Source organism: Rhinatrema bivittatum, chromosome 15, assembly GCF_901001135.1.
Source record: "Rhinatrema bivittatum chromosome 15, aRhiBiv1.1, whole genome shotgun sequence".
NCBI classification, from domain to species: domain Eukaryota; kingdom Metazoa; phylum Chordata; class Amphibia; order Gymnophiona; family Rhinatrematidae; genus Rhinatrema; species Rhinatrema bivittatum.
Window position 1 is genome coordinate 80,255,871 of NC_042629.1, and position 27,766 is coordinate 80,283,636.

The 27,766-nt window shown below is 47.4% G+C and overlaps 1 protein-coding gene across 3 annotated transcripts; it reads right to left on the reverse strand.

Moving 5' to 3' along the window:
• On the reverse strand, positions 1–27,400 carry MAD2L2 (mitotic arrest deficient 2 like 2). Of its 3 annotated transcripts, none has more exons than XM_029577996.1 (9): positions 27,271–27,400; positions 7,982–8,022; positions 7,627–7,745; positions 7,161–7,232; positions 2,997–3,097; positions 1,155–1,249; positions 879–952; positions 544–636; positions 1–423 (listed from the first exon to the last, which is right to left on the reverse strand). In XM_029577996.1, the coding sequence occupies exons 2-9, from the start codon at positions 8,019–8,021 to the stop codon at positions 382–384; spliced, it is 636 nt and encodes a 211-aa protein (XP_029433856.1). In that variant the 5' UTR covers position 8,022; positions 27,271–27,400; the 3' UTR covers positions 1–381. The 3 variants fall into 3 exon arrangements, with proteins under 3 accessions (XP_029433856.1, XP_029433855.1, XP_029433858.1); XM_029577995.1 differs by lacking the exon at positions 27,271–27,400 and adding an exon at positions 27,142–27,261; XM_029577998.1 differs by lacking the exon at positions 27,271–27,400 and adding an exon at positions 27,053–27,172.
• Between the last annotated feature and the right edge of the window lie 366 nt (positions 27,401–27,766).

Consider the following 27,766-nt stretch of genomic DNA (forward strand, 5'->3'; position numbering starts at 1 on the left):
TTGGATTCTGAATGATTTATTAAAAAAGCAATCTTTAATTTAGTACTGTGCTAGCTGAAACAGTTTTTAATGTTACAGGTTCTGGGTCTGCAGGTGACACCAGACACCCAGCTCCTACTGTCACAGTATTACTAGAATCAATTACAAGCACCCTCCGAAATAAGAAAAAAGTGAGGTCTGACATGTTAAACAGGCTCTTTCTGAAACCCCTAAAGACTTTTCTGTAGCTGAACCCTTAAATCCAAGCCTAGGGCCCGAGGCTGATGGCACATTTAGCTCTGGCAGTTAGCAGTAAATCATTTGACACCGGGGAGGGGAGCACGTCCGGTTAAAGGTGGTAAAGCAGCTAGGAGTGAGAGGTCGGTCAAGGCTGAAGCAGAGTCAGACACACTTCTGGGCTCGTTCTTCCACATACAGCTGCATCTAAAACACAAGAGCCCCAGCATTTACAAAGAGCTGCCAGTGACTACATGCAGTATACCTGTCTTCTGGTGGGGGATGAGCGTAAGCTTGCACTGCTGTGGGGCAGGAAGAGCCACTCACCTTCAGAATATCCGAGGTCATGGTCTTGAGTGGGATTAGCCGAGGCTCATGCATGTGCATATCTTGTTCATCAGCAAGAATCCAAGGGAAATCCTAGCACCAGAAACACAAGCAGTGGGGAACTGAGGTTGTGCCAGTGCTGTCTAACTCTCCTGCATACATTTTTCTGGCCAGGACATAGTTATTTTAATGTCTGAAAAAGACATAAAGCAACAGCAATGCAGGCAGTAACTGGGTAAGTGCCATGGAAACCCAAGCAGTGAGACTGTAGACTGCTTCCCGTCCCTCCCAGCCTCACTAATGGTTACAGATGGGAGAAGGAAGGTGTCATTTACTTTGATGACTTGAATCTTCTCCATATTCCTTGTGGCTGCTTCCCGCGTATGAACCAACAAAGTGAAAGTGCACCCTGAAGAAGAGACGGAAAGAGTTTTATGAAGACGCACAGAGCCAAGGCCATGCCAGACCAGCTTCCCTGCCCATTAAAGATAAATATTAAGCAAAAGCTTTCATCTTGCTACCTTCTTCATTACCAATATCTATAAAATGAAGACTCATTACTAAATGTCTGTGGCAGAGCTCTAGGGAAAAAAGTCAGCCTTGGGACCAACCTGGAGGATTGTTGTCCAGCACGGCATCGCAGACACTGATCTTCAAAATGAGAGCGCGCAGTAACTGTTCCACATGTGACAGCAGGGAGTCGGAGCTGTAAAACCAGAGACACATGTGCAACTCAATTTCTAGAGTACCCAGGGACTAAGCGCTGTGCTGCTTTTCAAGATTTAGCAATATTTGCACATTGTACATTACTTAAACTAAAAACATCAACCTTAATTATCTTCCTCTATTAAAGTGATTTGCATATTATTCTCTGAGCAGTCTCCCTTATTTTTAAAGCCTTACCGGATTTTGCTTTTCTTTCAGGGTAGTATCAGGATTACTTTTGCACATATCATGACTGGTTTGAGCCTCCCTCAAAGCGGGGCATCTTGGAATAGATCTCAGGCTCTCACCTCGATGAGAGCCTGGCGCTCACAGGACGCACGGGTCAAGGTGTGCGTGGAGTCCCGTGGCAGACATTCTCACTCTCCCATTGTACTTGCATTCGCACGATTGAGGCTTTCTCCTTTATGTCTGAGCTTTTTATCCCTGCCAGTGACATTGTCTTCATTCTCTGGTCATAGAGTTGCCAGTGTCAGCTGATTGTGCCTTTGTGTATACATTAGCACGGCGCACCAGCGACACCACGTGTAACGGTTCCCAGTGCAGTGCTGCCATTATCACCTCGCCTTCCCCATTCCTGTGTCATGCACTGATCTGCGCGTAACTGTTGAAGTAAATTTGTTTGTCCTCGTTCGCTGGTCGGATTTCTCTCCTATGCCTGAGTTTATATAAATTCACCTTCATTCCTGGGCTCTTTTTTTGGTCTGAGGATGCCTGGAGGCCCATTATAGCAGCTCTAGCTGTGCAATCTCTTTAGCTCTTGGAATATACTGCTCACGCATACAGCGAGTTTTACAGATTATGCTGTGGGCAGAGAGGAGTTGTCCTATTCTTGAGATTCTTGAGATTTCTATGCAGATTAATTGAAAGCTTACATCTTATATCATGCCATTAAGAGCTTTTCAGTATCACTTTCATTGTTCCTGTACGTTGGATTATTGCACCTTTTTCTAGATATTTCTCTGCTTTCCTGCTCAAATTCTTTTATGTTCCAGTCTTCAGTCAGAGAGAGGTTTTCAGGTTTGCTTAATTTTCCACCTGTTATCTGAGAAAAACTCTTCACTATGCTCAGTGACAATCACAGGAGCTGTAAAACTAAATCTACAAATAATTAGGTCTCAGGATTAAGGCTAAATCCATAGCATTAATAAGTGAATTCAGGATTGGAATCTCCCTGAACTATTCCTCACTGGATCTTGGTTAGGAACTTTCATGGTTTGCTACATTTTCATGGTGAACTTTATCAAGGCAAGGTTCATTTTGCACATTTCAGGAGTAACATTTAAAGCCATTTTCACACATATAACAAGAGTTTATGCAGAGAAACAGCTTATTAGAAACTTGCCCAGGTGCATGTAACCCACTTCTGTGCATAACAGAACAGAGCTGAAATTCACACACACTCACGCCGGATTTTAATATGCAGTGGAGAGACTTTCTGCAGGCAGGTTTGTGCATGTAGTTCAGATCATTTTCAAACTGAATTTATTTGTAGGTTTGCTTTGAAAATTGGTGTAATTTATACGCAGTTACAAAATTACCCTCCCTATTGCAATTTATTATGCAAGAGTGCAGGATGCTTTTTTTTTTTTTTAAAGCAGTAATCCATGTTGTACTGAGGGTTAACTTTCTTCGGCATCAGCTGGCCTTTAGTTCTATCCGCTTCTATGTAGTGAGCAGAAACAGGATGATTGGGAATGGGGGGAGGGATGGCTCAGATTGAAATTTACCTAACGGAGAGCAGCGGTGGCTGTGTGATCTCGAAGACAAATCTTTCCACTGGATGATGCTCTTTATCCAGAATCATCACTACCACCTTCTCCACATCATTCTGCAAGCAGAGACACAGATAGACAACTAACAGTAAAGTTGCATTAAATCTTTATTTCCTTCTCACCTAAACTGATAAGGAATAATTTTCAAAGACTTTTCCTGGGATGTGCGCATCAAATAGGAAAATTGGTTCTTACCTGCTAATTTTTGTTCCTGTAATACCGCAGATCTGTCCAGACAAGTGAGTTTTGCCTCCCTGCCAGCAGATGGAGCAGAGAACAAAAGTTAGGGAGGCCTTTCTTGAGTCTCATGTGGCCTCTCGCTGTGTGGTAGACGCTGCAGAGGTTGCTGGATCTACATGCCATAGTGCCCAAGGTACAAGGGCAGGGCTCCCAAGAAGGAGGGGACCTTCTGTCCCATTTTCGACCTGCAGAAGGTGAACAGGGCCCTTCGGGTGCTGCGTTTTCGAATGGGGACACTGTGCACAGTTGTAGAAGCAGTCGGCAAAGGAGAGTTCCTGGCGTCCCTGGACTTCACGGAGGCGTATCTTCATATTCCGATTTGGGTGGTCCATCAGACGTTTCTTCGTTTCATAGCGCTGGGTCGGCATTTTCAGTTTCAGGCCCTTCCTTTCAGACTGGAAACGGCACCACAAACTTTCACCAAGATGATGGTGGCTGCGGCCCTACGCAAGGAAGGAGTTCTGGTTCATCCCTACCTGGACAATTGCCTCATTCGAGCAAAGTTGGAGGAGTGCGAGAGGTAGCTTCAGTGGGTGATGAACACCTTGCAATCACTAGGTTGGGTCATAAATATGTCAAACAGCCAGCTGGTTCCGACCCAATCCGGGTACGTACAGGGAAAGGAAAATTGGCTCTTACCTGCTAATTTTCATTCCTGTAGTACCACTGATCAGTCCAGACTCCTGGGTTTATGCATCCCTGCCAGCAGATGGAGACAGAAAGTTTAACTGACACTGTTTTATAATCCCTGGTGCCACCTGCAGTTCCTCAGTATTGATCTGTACTGAAGCAAAAACATGTGAAAAAAACTTGAAGAAACAACCTAACAAACTTTAGAAAAAAATCTTAGACTGTACTACAAAATTACAGCTGAGAGGACGACTCTCCACCTTCTTAGATTTGGTGGGTTCTGGACTGATCCATGGTACTACAGGTACGAAAATTAGCAGTTAAGAACCAATTTTCCTTTCCCTGTACGTACCCGGATCAGTCCAGACTCTTGGGATGTACCTAAGCTCCCTATTTAGGGTGGGCCCTGGAGAGTCCTGCTCTCCAGACACTTTCGCCAAACGACCGAGACTCTAGATCCCCTACATCCAGATGGTAGTGCCTTGCAAAAGTATGCCGTGACTTCCAAGTCGCCGCTCTATAGATTTCTTGTGGTGAAACCAACTGGGCATCCGCCCACAACGCCGCCTTGAGACAGAGAATAGTGAGCCCTCAAACCTTGTGTTACCTGACTGCCTTTCAGAATGTATGCTGACCCAATAGCCCCTTTTAAGCCAACTCGCAGGTACCTTTCTTTGAGCCACTCCATAAAATGAAAAGATCAGACCTCCTAAAATCATTCGTGACCCTGAGGTACCTCAGTAAAGCCCTATGGAGGTCCAACCGCCTAAGCTCTTGCACATGAGGAGTAGAAGCATCCAACTCCGGAAAAGCCAGAAACTCCGCCGCCTGATTAACATGAAAGTCTGATACTATGGGAAGAAACAAGGGGACTGTCTGCAAGGACACTCTACAATCTGAGATCTGAAGGAATGGATTGCAACATGATAAAGCCAGTAACTCAAGAGATTCTCCTCGCAGAACAAATGGCTACTAGGAAAACGACCTTCAAAGTCAAGGGTTCAAAAGGTGACTTTCACAAACCTCAGAGGACGAGATTTAGATTTTGCGGAGGGCACAAAATCTTAACCTCTCGAAGAAACCTCACCATATCAAGATGAGAGTACAATGAACAGCATTTAACCTTTTCATGTAAACAAGCCAGAGCCGCTGCTTGTACTCTGAAGGAGTTGAAAGCTAGGCCTTTGATCAAACCTTCCTGAAGGAAAAATAAAATCTGAGACACCGAAGACCATAAAGCCTGTACCCCATTAGTTATACACCAAGCCTCAAAGACCTTCCAGACTCTGACATATGACATATGACAAAGAAGTAGATGTCTGTCTAGCTTATAGAAGAGTAGTAATGACCGCTTCTGGGTATCTTCTTCGTCTCAAACGCCACCTCTAGACAAAAGCAATCTTCCTGGTATGAAAATATGGGGCCCTGCCAAAGTTGACGAGGAAGATGACTGAAACATAAAGGATTGTCCACTGCCATGTTGACCAGATCCGTGAACCACGGTCGCCGAGGCCACTCCGGGGCTACCAACACCACTTCTTCTGGGTGTGTCTGTATTCGACGCAAGACCTTGCCTACCAGGGGCAATGGAGGGAATATGTAAAGAAGAACTCCCTGAGGCCAAGGAATTACCAGAGCGTCGACTCTCTTGGCTCCGTATTCCTGCCTTCGGCTGAAGAAGCGAGGAACTTTCGCATTGAGACAAGTCGCCATGAGATCCACATGGGGACTGCTCCATCTCTCACGGATGAGCTGTGTCGCCGACTCAGATAATTCCCACTCTCCTGGATCTAGAATTCTGCGATTTAGAAAATCTGCCTGGACATTTTCGACCCCAGCGATATGAGAAGCTGCTATATGAGCCAAGTGCTGCTCCGCCCAAAGAATTAACTCTTGAGCCTCCTGTGCTACTGCTCGACTCTTGATTCCTGCCTGCCGATTGATATATGCAATGGTTGTCGCATTGTCTGACGAAATCCTCACCGAGCGGCCTTGAACCAAAGGTAGAAAGGCAAGTAATGCTAATCTCATAGCCCTGGTCTCTAAGTGATTGATAGATCAAGAAGCTTCCTCCGCCAAGAGCCCTGGGCTGATTGTCACTGGCATACCGCCCCCAACCATACAGACTTACATCGATAGTAAGAATTACCCAATCCGGGACTTCCAGATTGATACTGCATACTAAACTGGACGTCTGTAGCCACTAAGACATGCTGTCCCGCGCCAGAGCATCAAGAGACACAGGCTGATGAAATGCCTCCGATAACTGATTCCACTTGGCCAACAGAGCCCTCTGCAGTGGCCTCATATGCGCAAAAGCCCATGGCACCAACTCCAGCATAGAAGCCATCCCAGAGCCTGCAAAAAATCCCAGGCTCTGGGTACTCTCAACTTGCACACACTCTCCTCCATGAGGAAGACCTTGTCCTGCTTTGTATCAAAACGAGCTCTCAGATAATCAAGAGTCTGAGACAGGTTCAGATGGCTCTTTGCCAGATTTACCACCCAGCCTAGAGATTCCAGCAACTGAATCACTTTCTGTACCGTGGAGCGACAACCAGCCTCCGACTTTGCCCGGATGAGCCAATCTTTTCAAACAACAAAGAACCAAAATAAAGGCGTACGATATATCATAACCGATTAAAAAGAAACTGGACATGACTTATAACACTCACCACATTATATTTTTTTGTGAAACTGTTACAGTAAATTAACGGCACCTGTTTAAGAGTTTAGAATTCCAGACGCTGGATCTAACACAGTTTTTGTGCCATATTGTAAACTGTTGTGATGGCGCCGCTTAACGACGGTATAGAAAAGATTTTAAATAAATAAATAAATAAATAAATAAATGTTGTCTGCATTTTGTGGGTGGGGGCCTAGAGCAAGTGGTGAAGGTCTGAGTCAACTGGTGCTTGGAAGTATGCACACAAGTATATGATTAAATGAGATATGCCAACTTTATAAAATACCTGTCTCCACGCATAAAGTGAGAGTTATTACATGCATCGGTTACAATTATTCAATGTGCTTTTATAACATAGGTGTACAGAGTATGTGGATTCCTGCTTTAATGTGTGTGTATACTGAAACATACGTAAGTACTTTCAGGGCGATGCTACATGGCATTTTATAAACCCTGCAGCTTCCGCAGGCCTAGGTTTAGCTGCCTTTCAGTGGGCCAGTTTGGGGGCAAATTGATAAACATTTTGACAGGAAATATCAAAATGAAGTTTTGGGCAACCTCACCTTTTCAATCAGTGGTTTCACGCAGTGGAGAGTGTCTTGGATGTAGCGATTGAGCTCTGGGTGACAAGACATCTAGGAAAATAAGACAGGAACTCAATGCCAGGCTGAAAGGAGGGAAAGGGTGAGTGTGGAGACTATTTCAGGTCCTGGGAATGGGCTGAGAAAACAATAAGCAAAACTATTGAAAGTAGAAGAATTTTATCTTCACAATAGGACAGCTTTGCTTCTATTTAAAGAGAAAACAAGAAAAAAAATGGCTCTCTTCCATTCATTATTTTTCCAAGACAAGCACAGCTTTCAACTAACAAGTGGAACTTGCATAGCACACATGGGCTGAAGAGCAAACACGTATCCATTCACCTCCTCTGATTTACAGCCACCATTCCCCATCTAACTGTCAGCTACAATACTTGGGTTTTTGAAAGACTATCTGGAGAAGGCGGAGAAATTGATCTGTGTGCTTCACCTGTACAGGAACATTATATTTTTTCCTCTTCTGAAAGATTCCAATAGGATAAACTTCCCTGACATAAAGGATGAGATGAACAGCCACTTCCAAAAACTCACACAGAATGTCAGCAACAACTGTGAGACAAGGAAGGAGACAAAATAGAGGAAGCAAAGTGGTAATTTTACTATGATACTTTACAATGAATCTTAAAGAATGCAATCATGTGCAAAGCCAGCAGAACATCTAGAACCTAATGCACAAGAGAGATGGGAGGAAGATTAGACCCTGCCATGTCTTACTGCAGTCATGAGATATATGCACAGTCTGGCATTGGTGCCAGCGCCTCTTCCCTTCTCCATAAGCATCATACCTTGTGCAAAGTTCAGGTCCTGACGAGTCAGTGTGGTCATCCTAGTGGCAAGCAGCAGAAAAAGAATACAGTAAAATAATAGCAGAAATTTAAAGCAAGCAAAGATTAGTTATCAATTCAGTGAGCTGCTTGAAAAAAATACTAAATACTTCTCTCTTCCTTATGTCCATCAGGTGAGGTCAGTTTTAGACTCTCTCTGACCGGAACTGAATCAATGCATTGCATCATATTTCAGAAGCACACAGGTGCAAGTTTTGGTTGAGGATGTCCTGCCCCTGATTAAGAGTCACAAGTGTGGGATTCCCCAGGGATCACCCTCCCACCTTTATTGTTTTAATATCTTCCTTCAACCACTGATCTATTCATTTGGATTATGTGGATATATTCACACTGATTATGTGGAGCCTACTGTCCCAGTAGGAAAAGATGTAGATGGGGCTTTACTGGAATTCAGTTGTAAAATGTCAACTATTGCTGACTGGCTTTTTTTTTCCAGTGAGACAGTATTTGTAATTTTGATAATTGTATTATAAGATTTAATTGTACACTGCTTTGATTGACTTGGTCCAAAGGCCCTATATTAGAATTTTTAAATGAATAACCTTGTTATTATTTGAACAAGATTTCGGGCTCAATGGACCAGTGGTCTGACTCCGCATGGCACTTCTAGGCTCATGTTTTTTGTTCCTGCACATCTGATTCTGTTCAGTGATTCAATATATCATCAGAGCAAAGTACAGCCTGTGCCCTTATTTATTGAGCTTTATATCCAACCAATGCCTGATCTGTAAAACACATTTTCCTTTAAACCAAATTAGCTTTCTTTTTCTATACCCTCAGCAAGCTTGATTTCTTTTCAATTTCATTTGCAAGGAAAAAGAAAGGGTTGCAGATTGCAGTGTCCCCCCTTCATTACCATAAAGGAAAATTGGTTCTTACCTGCTAATTTTCACTCCTGTAGTTCTACAGATCAGTCCAGACTCCTGGGTTTTGCCTCCCCCTCTAGCAGATGGAGACAGAGAAGTTTTCACAGCCACTGGCACATGACCAGAGATAGCACCTGTACTCCTTCAGTATTACTACGTACCCAAGCTAAGATAGGAACCCCTGCAACAAATTTAAGGAACAATATCCCTCCAACGAGCAGGGGAAAGAGAATGGCAACTTACAACAACCGACAGTAACGAAACTTGAAGTAGCAATCAGAAACCTGAACCATTCTTCAGACAAAGAGAAAAAGACAGATCGAGCGGACTCTCCAAAACTCATTTCCCCTACTGGGTGGGACTCTGGACTGATCTATGGTACTACAGCAACGAACATTAGCTGGTAAGAACCAAATTTTCCTTTCCCTGTATGTAGCCAGAGCAGTTCAGAATCCTGGGATGTACCTAAGCTTCCCTAACCTGGGTGGGACTGGGAGAGTCCCGCTCAAAGAACACTTGCACCAAAATAGTTGATGTCCGAGACTGGACCTTCAACCGGTAATGCCTGGCAAAGGTAAGAACATAAGAAAATGCCATACTGGGTCAGACCAAGGTTCCATCAAGCCCAGCATCCTGTTTCCAACAGTGGCCAATCCAGGCCATAAAACCTGGCAAGTACCAAAACACTAAGTCTATTCCATGTTACCGTTGCTAATAATAGTGGTGGTTATTATCTAAGTCAACTTAATTAATAGCAGGTAATGGACTTCTCGTCCAAGAACTTATCCAATCCTTTTTTAAACACAGCTATACTAACTGCACGAACCACATCCTCTGGCAACAAATTCCAGAGTTTAATTGTGCGTTGAGTGAAAAAGAACTTTCTCTGATTAGTTTTAAATGTTCCACATGCTAACTTCATGGAGTGCCCCCTAGTCTTTCTACTATCCGAAAGAGTAAATAACAGTTCCCTGTACGTACCTGGATCAGTCCAGACAGTGGGTTATGTCCCCAATCCAGCAGATGGAGTCAGCACAAGCTTTGAGGGGGCGTATCCATATAGACTACTACCCCCTCTGCAGGAGTTCAGTATCTTCTGACTCCAGCAGATGCGAGTAGGGGAATCAGGCTTCCCCTCCTTTTCCTTTTCCTTCACTTTCTTGCTTGATTATGGCTTGTTGTTGTCTTTTTCTGTGGATCAAGTTTGTATCAAGTTTGTATTAAGTTTAAAAAAAAAAAAAAAAAGGCAGAGTTCTTTCAACTTCTGGGGAGTGGCTTATCTTCCTTGTCTCTTCTCTGCGGCCTTGCTGTTTATTTCTCGTTGCAGCCAGGGGTAAGTTTGTTTTTCCTTTGTAGTTTTTTCCTTCACAGCTCAGCCCCCGGTGCCCGCGAAAGCCGGTGGAGCCGGCCTCTTCGCTCTTTACTCCCTCACCCGCGGCCATTTTACAGCTCCTCATGGGCTGCTGAGCCATTTAGGGAAAGATGTCTGGGGCGGGTCGTGTGGCCAGGAAGGCCCCCCCGCGGCACCCTCCTCTATTTTCAGACAGCGGGCAGTGCGGGCCGACCGGGCCCCCCCGCAGCGGCGCCTTTGTGCGCGTGGCCCCCCCCGTGGCTTTTTTTTCTTTTCTCCTGCAGCGATCCCGATGCCGCGGCCGTCCCGCTGTGCGGCCTGCGGAGACCCGGGGTCCCGGATTTCCCGGGAGGGCATCTGTGCACGATGCCTTCCCGGGGGGGAAGGTACCTCACAGTCCCTGACTGATTTCTCTTTTTGCCCGGGCGGTGCGGGCCGGCCACTCCGCCATTTTTGGCGGGAACGGCGGCCATTTTACATTCTGAGCGCCCTGAGGCGCAGGCCACTAGGGGGAACGGATCCCTGGAGGCCACGAGGGAGAACGGATCCCTGGAGGACTCTACCAGCGGGGGTGTTCCCCCGATTTTGGTGCAGGAACCAAGCACCCAGAGCCAGGGAGCAGGAACCACGCCGCCCCCGAAGCGCTCCCGAGCAGGCCGGGGTTCTCTCCAGAGTTTATCCTGCTCATGCATACCGCTTATCTGCAGGGGCTGGAAGCACCTGTGGGACCCCCCCCCCCCCCTCCTAAGATCCCTCGGATGTCGCCCTCGACGCCGGCCCCCCCCGACCCTCCGGGAGTGGGGGCCTCCTGCCTTCCTACCCGGGTCCGATCCACGCCCGCGGCAGTGGGGGCGGTGCCAGACCCAGCGGGACATGGACTTGACCTCCCGGACGGGGGACAAGGGGACGGCACACAGGAGGGGGATGATCCGCGTACCCTACGCCTCTTCCAGAGGGAAGAGCTGGACGACCTCATCCCGCAGATCATCCAAGAATTAGATTTGGATCCGCCACCAGACCCGCCTGCCCCAGTAGCTCCCGCTGTCATCACTTCTTCAAGGAAGGGAGATCCTGTCCTGGCGGCACTCCGGCCGAGGGCTCGGGCTTTTCCCATTCATGACTCGTTTTTACGACTTCTCACCAGGGAATGGGACACCCCGGAGGCCTCCCTGAAGAGCAGCCGGGCTATGGAAAAGCTGTACCCGCTCCCCGAAGATTTTCTGGACCTCATCAAGGTCCCAAAGGTGGACTCCGCAGTGTCGGCGGTCACGAAGAGGACGACTATCCCAGTGACGGGAGGTGCGGCGTTGCGGGACACACAGGATCGTAAGTTGGAAGTTTTCCTTAAGCGGGTTTTCGAGGTCTCCGCTCTGGGTATGCGGGCGGTGATGTGCAGTTCGCTTGCCCAGCGGGCTAGTCTCCTTTGGGTGCAACAACTCCTCACGTCTCAGAACCTGCCGTCCGATGAGGCTGCCCAGGCAGATCGGCTAGAAGCCGCAGTGGCGTATGGGGCGCACGCCTCGTACGACCTTTTTCGGGTCCTCACAAGATCCATGGTTTCGGTAGTGGCAGCACGACGACTACTGTGGCTACGCAATTGGGCGTCTGATACGTTCTCTAAGTCCAGTCTGGGCTCTCTTCCCTTCAGGGGCAAGTTCCTCTTCGGGGAGGATTTGGACCAGATCATCAAGTCCCTGGGGGAGAACGCTGTTCATCGGCTGCCGGAGGATAGGTTTCGACCATCCAGAGCGTTTTCTTCTTCTCGGACCAGAGCCAGAGCGCAACGGCGCTACAGGGGCTACAGACAGACGGGCTCCCGGCCATCCGCCCCCAGGTCTCAGCCCTGGTTGCGCGCCTTCCGCGGGCATCGGCCCGCACGCACTACTCCCGGAACCGGGAACCCCTATACCAAGTCTTCACAATGATGCCAGTCTCGCCCACTCCCCTGTCCCCAGGATTGGGGACCGACTAACATATTTCTAAGCGGAGTGGGCACGGATCACCTCGGACCAGTGGGTCCTGGATACCATAAAACACGGCTACGCATTGGAATTTGTCCGCCCCCCGCAGGGAAGGTTCATCTTTTCCCCCTGTGGCTCGGACCTCAAGAGAGGAGCGGTGCAGCTGACTCTGGACAGACTCCGGGAGATTGGCGCTATTGCGCCCGTGCCCTTCGGAGAGGTGGGCTCGGGCCACTATTCCATCTATTTCGTCGTACCAAAGAAGGACGGTTCCTTCCGGCCTATCCTAGTCCTCAAGGAAGTCAACAAATCCCTTCGAGTCGTTCGGTTCCGCATGGAAACGCTCCGGTCAGTGATTGCGGCAGTGCATCGGCGGGAGTTCCTCGCCTCCCTGGACTTAACGGAGGCCTACCTGCACATTCCCATCCGCCCGGACCACCACAGTTTCCTTCGTTTCAAAATTCTGGACCAGCATTTTCAGTTCACGGCTCTCGCGTTTGGATTGGCGCCGGCGCTGCACACCTTCACCAAGATCATGGTAGTTGTGGCGGCAGCTCTCCGGAAGGAGGGCATCCTGGTTCATCCTTATCTGGACGATTGGCTCCTCCGGGCGAAGTCATTCGATCATGGACGCTCAGCGGTGACTCGAGTAGTACGGTTTCTACATTCCCTGGGATGGGTAGTGAACTTCTCCAAGAGCTCCCTCATGCCCTCGCAACGCTTGGGTTTTTTTTTGGGGGCAACTTTCGACACCCTACTGGGCAAAGTTTTTCTGCGCCAGGACAAAGCTCAATCCTTGCGGGATCACACACGACGGTTCTCTGCGTTACCAGAGCCCACCTCCTGGGACTACCTGCAACTCCTGGGAGTGATGGGGTCCACCATCGACCTTGTACCTTGGGCTTTCGCGCACCTCAGGACCTTACAGTGGGCGCTCTTCTCCCGTTGGAAACCAGTATTGCAGGACTATCAGATGATTCTCCCGCTCCCACAGAATGCCAGGGACAGTCTGGGCTGGTGGTTGGATCCGCCGAACCTGGCCCGTGGCATGTCCCTCGATCTGCCAAATTGGGTGGTGGTGACCACCTATGCCAGTCTAGCAGGCTGGGGTGCAGTCTGCGATCGAAGCGCCACGCAGGGGACGTGGTCCACGGTGGAGGCGAAGTGGTCAATCAACCGTCTGGAAACCAGAGCGGTCCGGCTAGCTCTGCGACATTTCCTCCCGCTTCTTCGGAACCGAGAAGTCAGAATCCTATCGGACAACGCTACCACCGTGGTCTACATCAACCGACAAGGAGGCACGCGCAGCCCGCAGGTCGCGCTCGAGGCGGCGCTGCTGATGCAATGGGCGGAGCGTCATCTCGTCCGGCTAGCGGCCTCGCACGTCGCCGGTGTGGACAACGTCCAGGCGGACTTCCTCAGTCGTCAACTGCTGGACCCGGAGAGTGGTCTCTCTCCGACAAAGCAATGCAACTTCTCGTCCATCGGTGGGGGGCCCCCCACTTGGATCTGATGGCGTCCGCTCTCAACGCCAAGGCTCCACGCTTCTTCAGTCGCCGGAGAGAGCGCGGAGGGAGTGGATGCCCTGGTCCTCCCGTGGCCGCCATATCTTTCTTTTCCACCATGGCCCCTGGTGGGCAGGATGCTCCGCAGAATAGAAAGCCATCAGGGGACCGTGGTTTTCGTCACCCCAGAATGGCCCAGGCGACCCTGGTTTGCGGACCTGCTACAGCTGGTGATCGACAGGCCAATCAGGCTGGGGCACCTCCCCCAGCTCCTACATCAGGGCCCGGTATTTTTCGAGCAGGCAGAACTCTTCTGTCTTGCAGCCTGGCTTTTGAGAGGCGCCGCCTCCGGCGTCGGGGCTACCTGGAGGCGGTAGTATCCACGCTATTGCGGGCACGAAAGACATCGGCCTATGTTCGAGTCTGGAAGGTGTTCGAGCTGTGGTGTACCAGCCAGGCCACGAGACCCGCTAAGGCTTCTGTACCTCAGATCCTTCAGTTTCTACAGGCGGGGGTGGAAAAAGGGCTCGCCTATAATTCACTACGGGTTCAGGTGGCCGCCCTTGGTTCGCTGTTGAGCGATGGGGGCTCTCTTCTACAGCATCCTGACATTGCTCGTTTTCTCAAGGGTGTCAAGCATATGCGTCCTCCGTTACGGGACCCTTGTCCCTCCTGGAGTCTTAACCTTGTGCTTTGCTCCCTGTCGGGACCACCGTTCGAGCCGCTGCGCAGCGCAACGATAAAGGATCTCACTCTCAAGACTGTATTTCTTGTGGCCATCTGTTCCGCTCGACGCATCTCGGAGCTGCAGGCTCTGTTGTGTAGAGAGCCCTATCTCCGTTTCTCCGACTCTGGAGTTTCGCTTCGCACCGTTCCCTCCTTCCTTCCGAAGGTGGTTTCTGCATTCCATGTGAACCAGACGGTGGAGTTGCTGTCCTTCTCTTCCTCAGAGCCGAAGTCTCTCCGTCTCTTGAATGTCAAGCGCACTCTGCGCCTCTATCTGGAGGCTACAAATGAGTTCCGGACCTCTGACCATCTCTTTGTACTCTGGGCCGGTCCTAAGAAGGGGTCTCAGGCCTCGAAGACTACCATTGCCAGATGGCTGAAGGCCGGCATTGCTGCTTCTTACATTGGGGCGGGTCGGACTCCCCCACCCGGAATCGTAGCGCATTCTACACGTTCTCAGGCGGCTTCCTGGGCGGAGGTTCGCTCGGTATCCTCGCAGGAAATTTGTAGGGCAGCCACCTGGAAATCGTTACACACGTTCTCGAGGCACTATCGTCTGCACCTCGCCTCTTCGGTCTCTGGACACTTTGGCGAGCAGGTTCTCCGAGCAGGCCTCGCAGGACCCCACCCGGTTTAGGGAAGCTTGGGTACATCCCACTGTCTGACTGATCCAGGTACGTACAGGGAAAAGAAAATTATTACTTACCTGCTAATTTTCGTTCCTGTAGTACCATGGATCAGTCCAGACGCCCACCGCGTTTGGGTTCTTGATCCTGCTCAGCTCTGCGCTATTTCCTGTTCACAGTGCTCTGTGTCTTCACAGTCGTTTCCTTTTTGCTGTTTTTCACAGCTCCCTACAAGTTGGTAGGATGTTTGCAGTTACTTGTTGCGGTTACAATTGTTTTCATTATCTGTTTCCACAAACTTGATCCTTCGGGGGTTTCTACTCGGGCTTTGATATACTCGATACTGAACTCCTGCAGAGGGGGTAGTAGTATATATGGATACGCCCCCTCAAAGCTTGTGCTGACTCCATCTGCTGGATTGGGGACATAACCCACTGTCTGGACTGATCCATGGTACTACAGGAACGAAAATTAGCAGGTAAGTAATAATTTTCTTATTCACATCTACCCGTTCTAGACCTCTCATGATTTTAAACATCTCTATCATATCCCCCCTCAGCCTGTCTCTTCTCCAAGCTGAACAGCCCTAACCTCTTCAGCCTTTCCTCATAGGGGAGCTGTTCCATCCCCTTTATCATTTTGGTCACCCTTCTCTGTACCTTCTCCATCGCAACTATATCTTTTTTGAGATGCGGCGACCAGAATTGTAAGCAGAGACTTCCAAGTAGCTGCCCTGCAAGGTTCTTGAGGCGACACTAACTGACATTCTGCGCAGGCCACTGCCTGGGACCGGGTAGAATGAACCCCTCCAGAATAGGTCGACCGTGACAGATGTAGGCGGAACCAATAGCCTCCGTCAACCAGCGCGAAATCATGGCTTTAGATGCCTTCTGACCCTTTTTTGCACCACTCCATAGCACAAAAAGGTGATCTGATAATCAGAAATTGTTAGTGACCTCTAGGTACCACAACAAAGTCCTTCTGACATTCAGACGCCTTAATTCTGCAGCATGAGGCTTACCAACCAGGTTCGGAAAAGCCAGGAACACTGACTGTCCCAAGTGGAATGCCAAAACCACCTTCGGCAAAAAAGACAGAACCACTCAATGATAGCCCGGAATCTGAGATGCGTAAGAAAGGATCCCTGCATGACAAGGCTTGCAGCTCTGATATTCTTCTGGTCGAACAAATCACCACCAAGAACACTACCTTCAAAGTGAGAATCTTTATGGTAGACCTTTTAAGAGGTTCAAACGGTGCTGCACACATACCCTTGAGAACCAAATTAAGGTTCCAAGACAGACACATCAGGCGAATAGGCGGCCGTATTTGCCCCCCCCCCCACCCCCCCCCCCCCCCCCCCCCCCCGAGAAAACGGACAACATGCAGATACGCTGCCAGGGGCTTCCCGTGAATCTTGCCTTGAAAACCCCCCAGGGCCGAGACCTGTACTCTCAGGGAACTAAATGACAAGCCTTTAGTTAATCCTCTCTGTAGAAAGGTCAAGATCTGTGCCACTGACGCCCACTGAGGATCAATCCTTTGATCGGAGTGCCAAGACCTGAAAACCCTCCACACCCTGATATACGCCTAGGAAGTGGAAGTTTCTTGATCCTGCAATAGCATAATAACGTCCTCAGGATACCCTTCTTTCTTAAACACCACCTCTCAAAAGCCAAGCCACTAGACAGAAGCGAGCTGCCTCATCTAAAAATATGGGCCCTTGACGAAGTAGGTTCGGGAGATGCCCCAGCTGAAGCGGACAGTCCACTCCTAGATTTACTAGATCCGCAAAACAAGGCCTCCATGGCCACTCCGGAGCCACCAGGATCACCTGGCCTGGATGGATTTCTATTTTCCTCAGTAACTAGCCCACCAAAGGCCAAGGCAGAAATATCACGGCCAAGGGAGAACCAGGGTGTCGACTCCCTCTGCCCCTCACTCTCTTCTGCGACTGAAGAAAAGAGCAGCTTTGACATTTTGTTAAGTTGCGATTAGATCCATATATGGAACACCCCACCTGCAGGTAATGAGAGACTTCGCTTCCTCCGACAATTCGCATTCTCCAGGATTCAACTGCTGACAACTGAGATAATCGGCTTGTTCGTTGTCGGACCCAGCAATGTGAGATACCACTATCGAGGACAGGTGCTATTGCACCCAAGCCATCAGCATTTTCGCTTCCTGAGCCACCACTAGACTCTTGGTACCACCCTGATAGTTGATGTAAGCCTGATGGACAGGATCCGGACCTGGCAATTGTGCAACAGAGGTAGAAACGCTTGAAGGGCTAGCCATACTGCTCTCATCTCCAGACAACTGATGGATCACGATGCCTCCTCCAGCGACCATTGTCCTTGGACCGACTGAGATTGACACACCGCTCCCTAACCAGAGAGAATGGCATCCGTAGTAACCACTATCCACTGCGGCACCTCCAGGTCCATTCCACGGCCCAAATGGTGAGGAGACAGCCACCATGACAGACTGGAGCTGGCTGAACTGGTAACTGGTAAAGGGAGATAAAACTTCTCCTACATCAGATCCTATCATGATAACTCCGCGTGCTGGAAAGGTCTCACATGAGCAAATGCCCAAGGGACGAGTTCCAAGGTCAACGCCATGGAGCAGAGAGCCTATAAATAATCTCAGACCTTGGGTACCCAAGCCTGTAACAGACTCAAAACTTGGGACTGTAATTTGAGCATCCACTCCTCTGTGAGAAAAACCTTCCCAAGGCGGGTATCGAAATGTGCACCCAGAAAACTCCAGACTTGTGAGGGTATGAGGTGGCTCTTGGAGAGGTTCACTGTAATCCTCAACGCTCTCAAGCGGTGCAATACCAATTCTGCCGCCTGTCTGCAAAGGTCTTGTGACTTTGCCCGAATCAACCATTCATCGATATGGGCGCACCAACTCATCCTCCTTCCGTAGGGCCGCCACCACCACCATCACCTTGGTGAAGGGCCACGGAGTTGTCTCTAAACCGAACGGAAGGGCGCAAAATTGAAAATGCTCCCCTAGGATCATGAACCATAGGAAATTCGATGTGCAATATTTAAAAAGGGCTCCAGGGGCGATCCTGGAAACTACAGACCAGTGAGCCTGACTTCAGTGCCAGGAAAAATAGTGGAAAGTGTTCTAAACATCAAAATCACAGAACATATAGAAAGACATGGTTTAATGGAACAAAGTCAGCATGGCTTTACCCAAGGCAAGTCTTGCCTCACAAATCTGCTTCACTTTTTTGAAGGAGTTAATAAACATGTGGATAAAGGTGAACCGGAGCGCAACAAAGGGGCCTGCCCCTTTGTGTGCCCCTTCGTGTAGCCCCGCAGGACAGCCCTAACATAGAAACCTGATACAGCTCAGCCCTTCAGTTTCTCACGCTGGTCAACCTCCGCACCCCACATCATTGAGTTTTCAATCTCTCCCTCCAACTGGGAGCTATTGTAATCTGTAAAAAATCCCTTTAAAACTCTACTTCCTGCTCCTACACTGCAGAACGTCCAGAGAAAGTGTACTACCGCACTCAGCTTTCAACTAGCATCAGACAACTTCCTCCAAGCACTCAGCTTTCAACCAGCACGCTGAGTCTGATGCTGATTCTGACGCCAAACCTAAACAAATAAAAAGTGACCTTCCCAGGACCGAATCACCGCTAGCACAAAAGGGCCTACCCCTATGTGCACCTCTTCGTACACCCCTGACGCATAATACATCCCCATAACCATCATCATCCACCTCTCGTCTTCAAATACCAGTTCTTCAATTTCACTCGACTATTCTCTAAGTCTACAAGTAATCCGCAATCATTCTTCACCTCTCATTCAAGCCTCAGTCACAATCAACCACCGTGAATATTCTTACCTCTCCACCCTATTCACATAGTAGATCTTTAACATTACTTTTCTATAATAATAATAAGACCTCCGACCTATTCTAACCATCATGCTCCGCGGTCTACCGATTCCGATTCTTCATCACAGGAGACACAATGCAACTAGTAACTTTCTTGGGACCTCTCATCCTCACACCTATAAAGCCCTCATTCCCATCATGGCTTCCCCTCTTACACAATTGCTTGGACTAACATTATTCTCACTATATCTATTCAACGCACAATCCATCACTAAAAAAACCCCCATTCTCAATGATCTTCTCCTAGAAGAAAATCCAGACGTATGCGCCATAACAGAAACTTGGCTCAAATCGACAGACACTGCTCTAATTAACCAACTACCTACACATTCATATGACTTCTTCTCCATTCCCCGACAGAAAAGAAAAGGTGGAGGAATTCTTCTTGCTACCAAAAAAGATTTGAATTTCACCCAATACTCTGTCAACTCTTCTACCAAACTGGAAATAGGCCTTTTCAAATCAAACCATCTCCAAATTCTTCTTGTATATGCCCCCCCAGGCCTTCTCGACCTAGATGCCTCTCCTCTTCTGGAACTAATAGTCTCCCACATTAATTTAGATTCTCCAGCAATTATACTTGGTGACTTCAATTTACATGTCAACAATCCATCTCTATCTACAAATGGGAAAACTTTCATTACAGCCTTGTCTGCTTTAGGTTTCAATCAGATTATCAAGAAACCCACTCATAAAGCAGGTCATACATTGGACCTTATCTTCACCAATTCTGGTATCTCTAACTCAACTCAACCGATCTGCGAACCAGTACCCTGGTCGGACCACTCTCTAATCTCGACCACCATCACACTGGCACAAAAAAAACAGCACTCCGCCCCTCAACAACAATTCTCCTACAGGAAAATATGTGCATCCGAGGACCTCCACAACCACCTAGTCTTAGAACTACTCCACATGGACCTTTCCTCTCCAAATTCGGCACTTCACTCATGGAATAATATTACAGAAACTGCAGCTAATAAACTCTGTCCTCTAACAACAAAAAAACTAAAACACAATATTCCAAAAAAACAACCTTGGTTTAATGAAGAACTACAAAATCTAAAACTTTCCCTCAGACGGAACGAAAGCAAATGGCGCAAATCCCCTTCAGCGTCCACCCTTTCTACCTACAAAACTGCTCTCCACAATTACAAAAATTCCTTGCAAAAAATCAAAAGAGACTTCTATGCTCATAAGATCCATCATATGATCTTTGATGCTAAAGCCCTTTTTACCTACGTCTCCAATTTAACTCAAATCCAATCACCTGACATTCCATTTAACAAAGCACAAGAAAAGGCAGAGGAGCTTGCTCTCTTCTTCAATAACAAAATAGCTAACCTCCTTTCTAAAAATTCGCCCAATACTTCTTCCCCCTACAGTACCTATATACACCATAACAAATACATCTCACTCAACTCATTTGAACCAACTACAACTTCTGAGATCCTTAGAATACTGAAAAAGATGAAACCATCGACACACCCTTTAGACCAAATCCCTTCCAAATTACTCCTCCTTATTCCGGATACTATATCCAAAGCTCTGGCAGACATAATAAACTGCTCTTTATCTAAAGGACTCTACCCTGACGACCTTAAAATGGCATCAATCAAACCGCTCTTGAAAAAACCAAAGTTAGACCCAGACGACCCCTCCAATTTTCGCCCTATCTCAAACCTCCCATTCATTGCTAAAGTCATGGAAAAACTGGTTAATTCTCAATTATCAGACTACCTGGAAGACCACAAAATTCTCTACCCTTCACAACATGGCTTCAGGAAATCGTTAAGCACAGAATCTCTACTAATTTCCTTAACAGACTACCTCATCCTAGGCCTAGATAAAGGCCAGTCCTACCTTTTGATTCTCTTGGACCTCTCAGCCGCCTTTGATACTGTTAACCACTCTATGCTCCTTAACCAACTATTGAACATCGGCATAACAGGCTCTGCACTGTCCTGGTTCCACTCATTCTTGAAAAACAGAGGCTTCAAGGTAAAAATACACAGTAAAGAATCTAAACGCTACCCTTCATCTCAAGGAGTTCCACAAGGTTCATCCCTCTCTCCCACCCTCTTTAACATCTACCTCCTCCCTCTCTGCCATCTATTAAACAACTTGAACCTTAAACACTACCTTTATGCAGATGATGTCCAGATTGTGATACCAATTAAAGAATCCATTAAAAAAACCCTCGATCTTTGGGAATATTATCTGCAAGAAATCAACTCCCTCCTTTCCAGTATGAATTTAATCCTAAATTCCTCAAAAACGGAACTCCTTCTAATATCATCTGAGATTAGCCACACCCCTACAATCCCTCCAACTAATCTACAAACAACAAAAGTAAGAGATTTGGGCGCAATCATCGATAACAGGCTTAACTTAAAAGCATTCATAAACCAAACCACTAAAGACTGCTTTCATAAACTGAATGTTCTAAAAAGAATAAGACCTCTGTTCCACATCCATGACTACAGGACTATCCTACAAGCAATAATCTTCTCCAAGTTAGACTATTGCAATTCTTTATTATTAGATACCCCATCAACACATACCAAACCGCTACAAATGGTTCAAAATACGGCAGCTAGAATTCTAACAAATACAAGGAGAAGAGAGCACATCACCCCGATCCTTAAAGATTTACACTGGCTGCCAATCCATTTCAGAATTCTTTATAAGTCAATCACCATAATCTATAAATCCATCCAACAAATCGCTCCTCTCAACCTACAAATCCCTTTCATAAAGCATACTTCCTCCAGACCCATAAGAGAGTACTACAAAGAGTCTCTGCAGGTACCACCTTCCAAAACTTCCCTCCATATAACTTATAGAGATAGGGCTTTCTCCACAGCAGGACCCACTCTTTGGAATTCCATACCAACGGAACTTAGACAAGAACCCTGCTTATTGTCATTTAGAAAAAGACTCAAAACATGGCTTTTCAAACAAGCCTTCCCAGACTCAGACTAAAAACAATTCTCTCCGATATTCAAATTCCAAGCAACAATTCTCTTTTATAACCATCCTGATAATCTTCCCCTACACTTTATAAACATCCAGAATCTTCATTACTTATGTTTTCTTCCTCATTGTTAAAAACTGCATTTTTGAACTGAACAATTCATTGTAAATCATTCACTTCCATCTTTGGAAACTTTACCATTCTACAGGTTAATACAACATGTTAAAGTTCCTATCTTTTCTTCTTCTTACTCCTAGTTGTACGTATCCTTGTTTATTGTAACTGTATTTATAATATGTATATTACATATTTGGTTCTATGTTCCAGTTATTACCCCATTGTTTACTGTAAACCGGCTTGATGTGATGTTATCACGAATGCCGGTATAGAAAAAATCAAAATAAATAAAATAAATAAAATACTTCGATTTTCAGAGGCGTTTGACAAAGTTCCTCATGAGAGGCTTCTAGGAAAAGTAAAAAGTCATGGGATAGGAGGCGATGTCCTTTCGTGGATTACAAACTGGCTAAAAGACAGGAAACAGAGAGTAGGATTAAATGGACAATTTTCTCAGTGGAGGGGAGTGGGCAGTGGAGTGCCTCAGGGATCGGTACTGGGACCCGTGCTTTTCAATATATTTATACATGATCTGGAAAGGAATGCGACAAGTCAGGTAATCAAATTTGCAGATGATACAAAATTGTTCAGAGTAGTTAAATCACAAGCGGATTGTGATAAATTGCAGGAAGACCTTGTGAGACTGGAAAATTGGGCATCGAAATGGCAGATGAAATTTTATGTGGATAAGTGCAAGGTGATGCATATAGGAAAAAATAACCCTTGCTATAGTTACACAATGTTGGGTTCCATATTAGGTGCTACCACCCAAGAAAGAGATCTAGACGTCATAGTGGACAACACATTGAAATCGTCGGTTCAGTGTGCTGCGGCAGTCAAAAAAGCAAACAGAATGTTGGGAATTATTAGAAAGGGAATGGTGGTAAGGGTTCGGGAAGGTACCTTCCCTAATGCAACTCGAAATAGATCGCTTTTTGACTCAGCTGGAAACGCAGGGAGCCTGTGAATCAGTTTGGAAGTTCGCAGGAAGGAGACAGGGAAGCTTGCCAGGTCAAAGCGTCCCTGAGCCCAGACCAACATCTGCCTCCTGCCCAGCGTGGCCCCAGTGAGATGGCAGTCCATTCACCCTCCAATAAAGTGGAAGGAGCGACAGGGCATGGGGGGCCACTCCCAGAGTAGTACCAGAAGGAAGGAGTTCCTTAGAGGCTGGAGAGGGATGAGATGGGGGAACATCTGTGATAGACAGCCAAGAACCTATAGCCTCTAGACAATCAGAAGTGCCGCTGCGCGACAACACGGCCGGAGACAGTTACTCTAGAGGCGATTTGGGAAGTTATTACTGGACTGAGCCAACCATAAACAGACTGGAAAAAAAATAGATTTTGTTTCTTCAAATTTCCAAGAAAAAATTCAGAATATTCAACAGAATAATGAAATTTCTAATAGAGTTGGGGAGACAGAGAGTAATATCAGGTCTCTCCAAAAGCTCAATGTTTTGCTAGTTAAAGATCAGATTGCTAATTCTCGTCATCTTGAGATGATTGAAAATAACATAAGACATCTAAATGTTAGAATTTTGAATTTCCTTACGGTAGCGGGGGAAATCCCTTTTATTTCTTTAGAGATTCCTAATAGAAGTATTAGGATTTTCTGAACAAGATATTCCTTCAGTTAATTCTTATTTCCTAACAAAAAGAGCTTCGGCTCCTACAGTCCCTATTCCCGCAAACTTACAAGTTTTCTGGAGAGCTCTAGATTAGATGTCATATATTGAAATACCCTAATAGTCCCATTTATTACTACACACGATATAAACAAACTTATGAGAAGGTATTTCCAAATGTTTCCTGTATTATTTCATGCTCAACCAATTAAGATATATCCTGATCTTGCTCCAGTTACTCGGGTTAAAAGAAGGGAAGTTTTGTCCTTAAGACAAAAGATTATTTCTCTGGGATTTCCTTTTTTATTACGGTACCCTTGTCGGTGCGAAATTAAGAATAATGAAGATACTTTTGTATTTTTTCAGATAGATCAATTACGTCAGTTTCTGGAGGCTCAACTTCCCAGTACTTCCTCCCCTGTGCCTGTTAATGAGTATGAATACCAGCTGATATTCTATGTTAATGCTCATTACCCTGTTAATTTTTTCTTTTATCTCCTTAAATATTTCTATCCTTTCTGCCCATATATTATACCGATATAATTTTGTTTGTTCTGAATATACAAATTTAATTAGTCAAGATGAATGTAATAATGTTTTTTTTTCCTTTTACTAAATTCTATACTGGGATAAATGTAATACCAAGTGAATAGATAAAACTACTACTGAAAAATGTTGTCAATATTTGTAAATTCAAAAATTATAAAGAAAGAATGAAAAAAAAAAAAAGAAAGGGAATGGTGAATAAAATGGAAAATGTCATAATGCCTCTGCATCGCTCCATGGTGAGACCACACCTTGAGTACTGTGTGCAATTCTGGTCGCTGCTTCTCAAAAAAGATATAATTGTGATGGAGAAGGTACAGAGAAGGGCAACCAAAATAAGGGGAATGGAACAGCTCCCCTATGAGGAAAGACTAAAGAGGTTAGGACTTTTCAGCTTGGAGAAGAGACGACTGAGGGGGGATATGATAGAGGTCTTTAAAATCATGAGAGGTCTAGAACGGGTAGATGTGAATTGGTTATTTACTCTTTTGGATAGTAGAAAGACTAGGGGGCACTCCATGAAGTTAGCATGGGGCACATTTAAAACTAATCGGAGAAAGTTCTTTTTTACTCAACGCACAATTAAACTCTGGAATTTGTTGCCAGAGGATGTGGTTAGTGCAGTTAGTGTAGCTGTTTTTAAAAAAGGATTGGATAAGTTCTTGGAGGAGAAGTCCATTACCTGCTATTAAGTTGACTTAGAGAATAGCCACTGCCATTAGCAATGGTAACATGGAATAGACTTAGTTTTTGGGTACTTGCCAGGTTCTTATGGCCTGGATTGGTCACTGCTGGAAACAGGATGCTGGGCTTGATGGACCTTAAGAACATGCCCTACTGGGTCAGACTAATGTTCTTATGTCTCTGTCAGATCCAAAGAAGCCAAAAACTCCTCTCTTCGCACCGCCGCGATGACAGACTGCAAGTTTCCATGCGAAAGCGAGGGACTTTGAGAGCCTGATTCACTTTTTCAGGTCGAGAACTGGACAAAATGTCCCTTCCTTTTTGGGAACTACAAAATAAATGGAATAACATCCAGTCCCTCGCTCATGCAGAGGCACGGGAAATATGGCTTCTAACATTCGTAAGCGGTCAAGTCTGAAGCACCACCCACTTTTCTACCGACGCACAGGGAGACATCATAAAAAGACTTCTAAGGGGCTGAGCAAACTCTAAAGCGTAACCGTGATCTATCATGCTTAGAACCAACTGGTCCGAGGTGATCTTGGCCCACTCCTCGTAAAATTGGGTAAGACGACTCCCTATTACAGGAAAAAATGAGTGAATCTGCCTCCCCTCATTATGCAGGTTTAGATCCTCCAGATTCCTGGCTGGGGCCATCCCTGCCTGTCCTATGGGCATGAAATGACTGGTTCCAGGTCTGCAACCTCCCTGAGGCCTGCCTTTGCCAGGCCGCCGGAGCTCTGCCTTGCTGAAAATGTCTCTGGGCCCAATACTGAGAGCACACTGGGAAAGACTCCTTGGGTTTGTCCTCAAGCAACTTGTGCACCTTATTCTCAACCAAGAGCTTGATAAACTGTTCCAGATCCTCTCCAAAAAAGGAGCTTGCCCTTAAATGGCAGGGCACCAAGTTGTGTCTTTGATGAGGCATCCGCTGACCAATTCCGCAACCAAAGAAGTCTCCTTCGGACATCATCGTTCTGGAAGAAGTATGGATGAGATCATACAAGGCATCTGCGCCATAAGCTACCGTGACCTTCATATGCTCCGCCTGCTGCAAGTCCGAGGGAGATAGGTTCCTATCCGCCTGCAACTGCTGCACCCACCACAGTGACGCACGAAGCATAAAGCTACTACAAACCTCAACTGGTATGCCCAGGGCCTAGACCTCGTCCTCTTAAGGTGGATCTCAAGCTTCTTATCCTGTACATCCTTAAGCGCCCCAGCCACAGGAATGCTTGTCCTCTTCATGACCACCGAGACAGCAGCATCCACCTTCAGAACTCGCAAGAACTCCAGCGTGTCCATAGCCCTGCTTACCTTGAGGCCAGTCTCCGGAGTATCCCACTCCCTGACCACCAACTGCTTAACCAAACTTTAAAATGGGAATGCCTTAGTTGGACCCCACAAGCCCACCATGACCTGGTCTTACATCCTCCTGATCTGTATTCCCCTGAGGGACTGCAATGACCAGTTCCGCCAGGACATGCAAAATGAGGGGTCCCAGCTCATCCCTCTGAAAGAGGCGAAGCACCTTGGGATCATCGCCTTCTATCGCTAGGAAACCCCCCGGCTCCTCAACCAGGCCCTGGACGCTCTGCTCCAGATCAGAGTCTGGAGAGCCGGCATCTGGGGACAACCCTTTCTCTGAAGCCTTGAGGTCCCTGGGGCTCCGAGCCCCTTATCCCTCTAACGGGATAGGGACCTCATTGCCCTGCACTTGTGAGAGGGCTGGGCGCGCTACCCGATGCGCCAGAAACGCTTTATGCATTAAAACCAATTAACTGCGGAGAAAGAGATTCCAAAGTATCTGAATCCTCTGCCAGAGAATCAGAATCATGCTCAGACTGCTCTGGGAGGGCCCCCCGGGCCTCAGCAGGGCTAATTTTAGCCAGCTCCTCTGTCTGTTGGAGGCAGAGAAATACTGAAGGGCTGCAGGTGCTATCTCTGGTTATGTGGCAGTGGCCTTGGAAGGGAGGCAAAACCCAGGAGTCTGGACTGCTCTGGGTGCGGAGAGGGAAAGCTAAGTTAAACGTGGTAATTGCAGTATCTTCTACAAACCCCATGATGAAGCAACGCTCAGCAGCAGTACAATGGAAGGCCCACCTACCTAGCAGTATGCAGCGGAGGGCAGCAAGTGCACAAACATTAGAACATACACCGTGCTTGTCCTCTAACACTGGCCATACATCTCCATACCTGACCTCTATCCTTATCCCACAGCCAAACGTCAGTATTTCATAGGCTCCTCCCCATAAAAACGAATACATGAAAGCCAGTTCAGGCTGGGTGTAAAGGAGAATAGCGCGGTTATCCCTGGAGGCTTACGCGGTGGTAGTAGCAGCAGCAGCCGGCCTGTCTCGTGAGGCTCCACCCCTCCCAGGCGGCGATGCACCAAAAAGGGGCCGGGCGAAGCCGGTGCGACGCCCAAAAGGGTCCGGGCGAGCCGGTGCGACGCCCAAAAGGGTCCGGCCAAACTGGTGCGACGCCCAAAAGGCTCCGGGCGAGCCGGTGCGACGCCCAAAAGGGTCCGGCCAAACTGGTGCGACGCCCAAAAGGGTCCGGGCGAGCCGGTGCGAAGCCCAAAAGGCTCCGGGCGAGCCGGTGCGACGCCCAAAAGGGTCCGGCCAAACTGGTGCGACGCCCAAAGTGTCCGGCCGAGCCGGCGCGGCGCCCAAATGGGTCCGGGCGAGCCGGTGCGGCGCCAAAAAGGGTCCGGCCGAGCCGGTGCGACGCCCAAAAGGGTCCGGCCAAACTGGTGCAACTACCAAAAGGGTCCGGGCGAGCCGGTGCGACGCCCAAAAGGGTCCGGCCAAACTGGTGC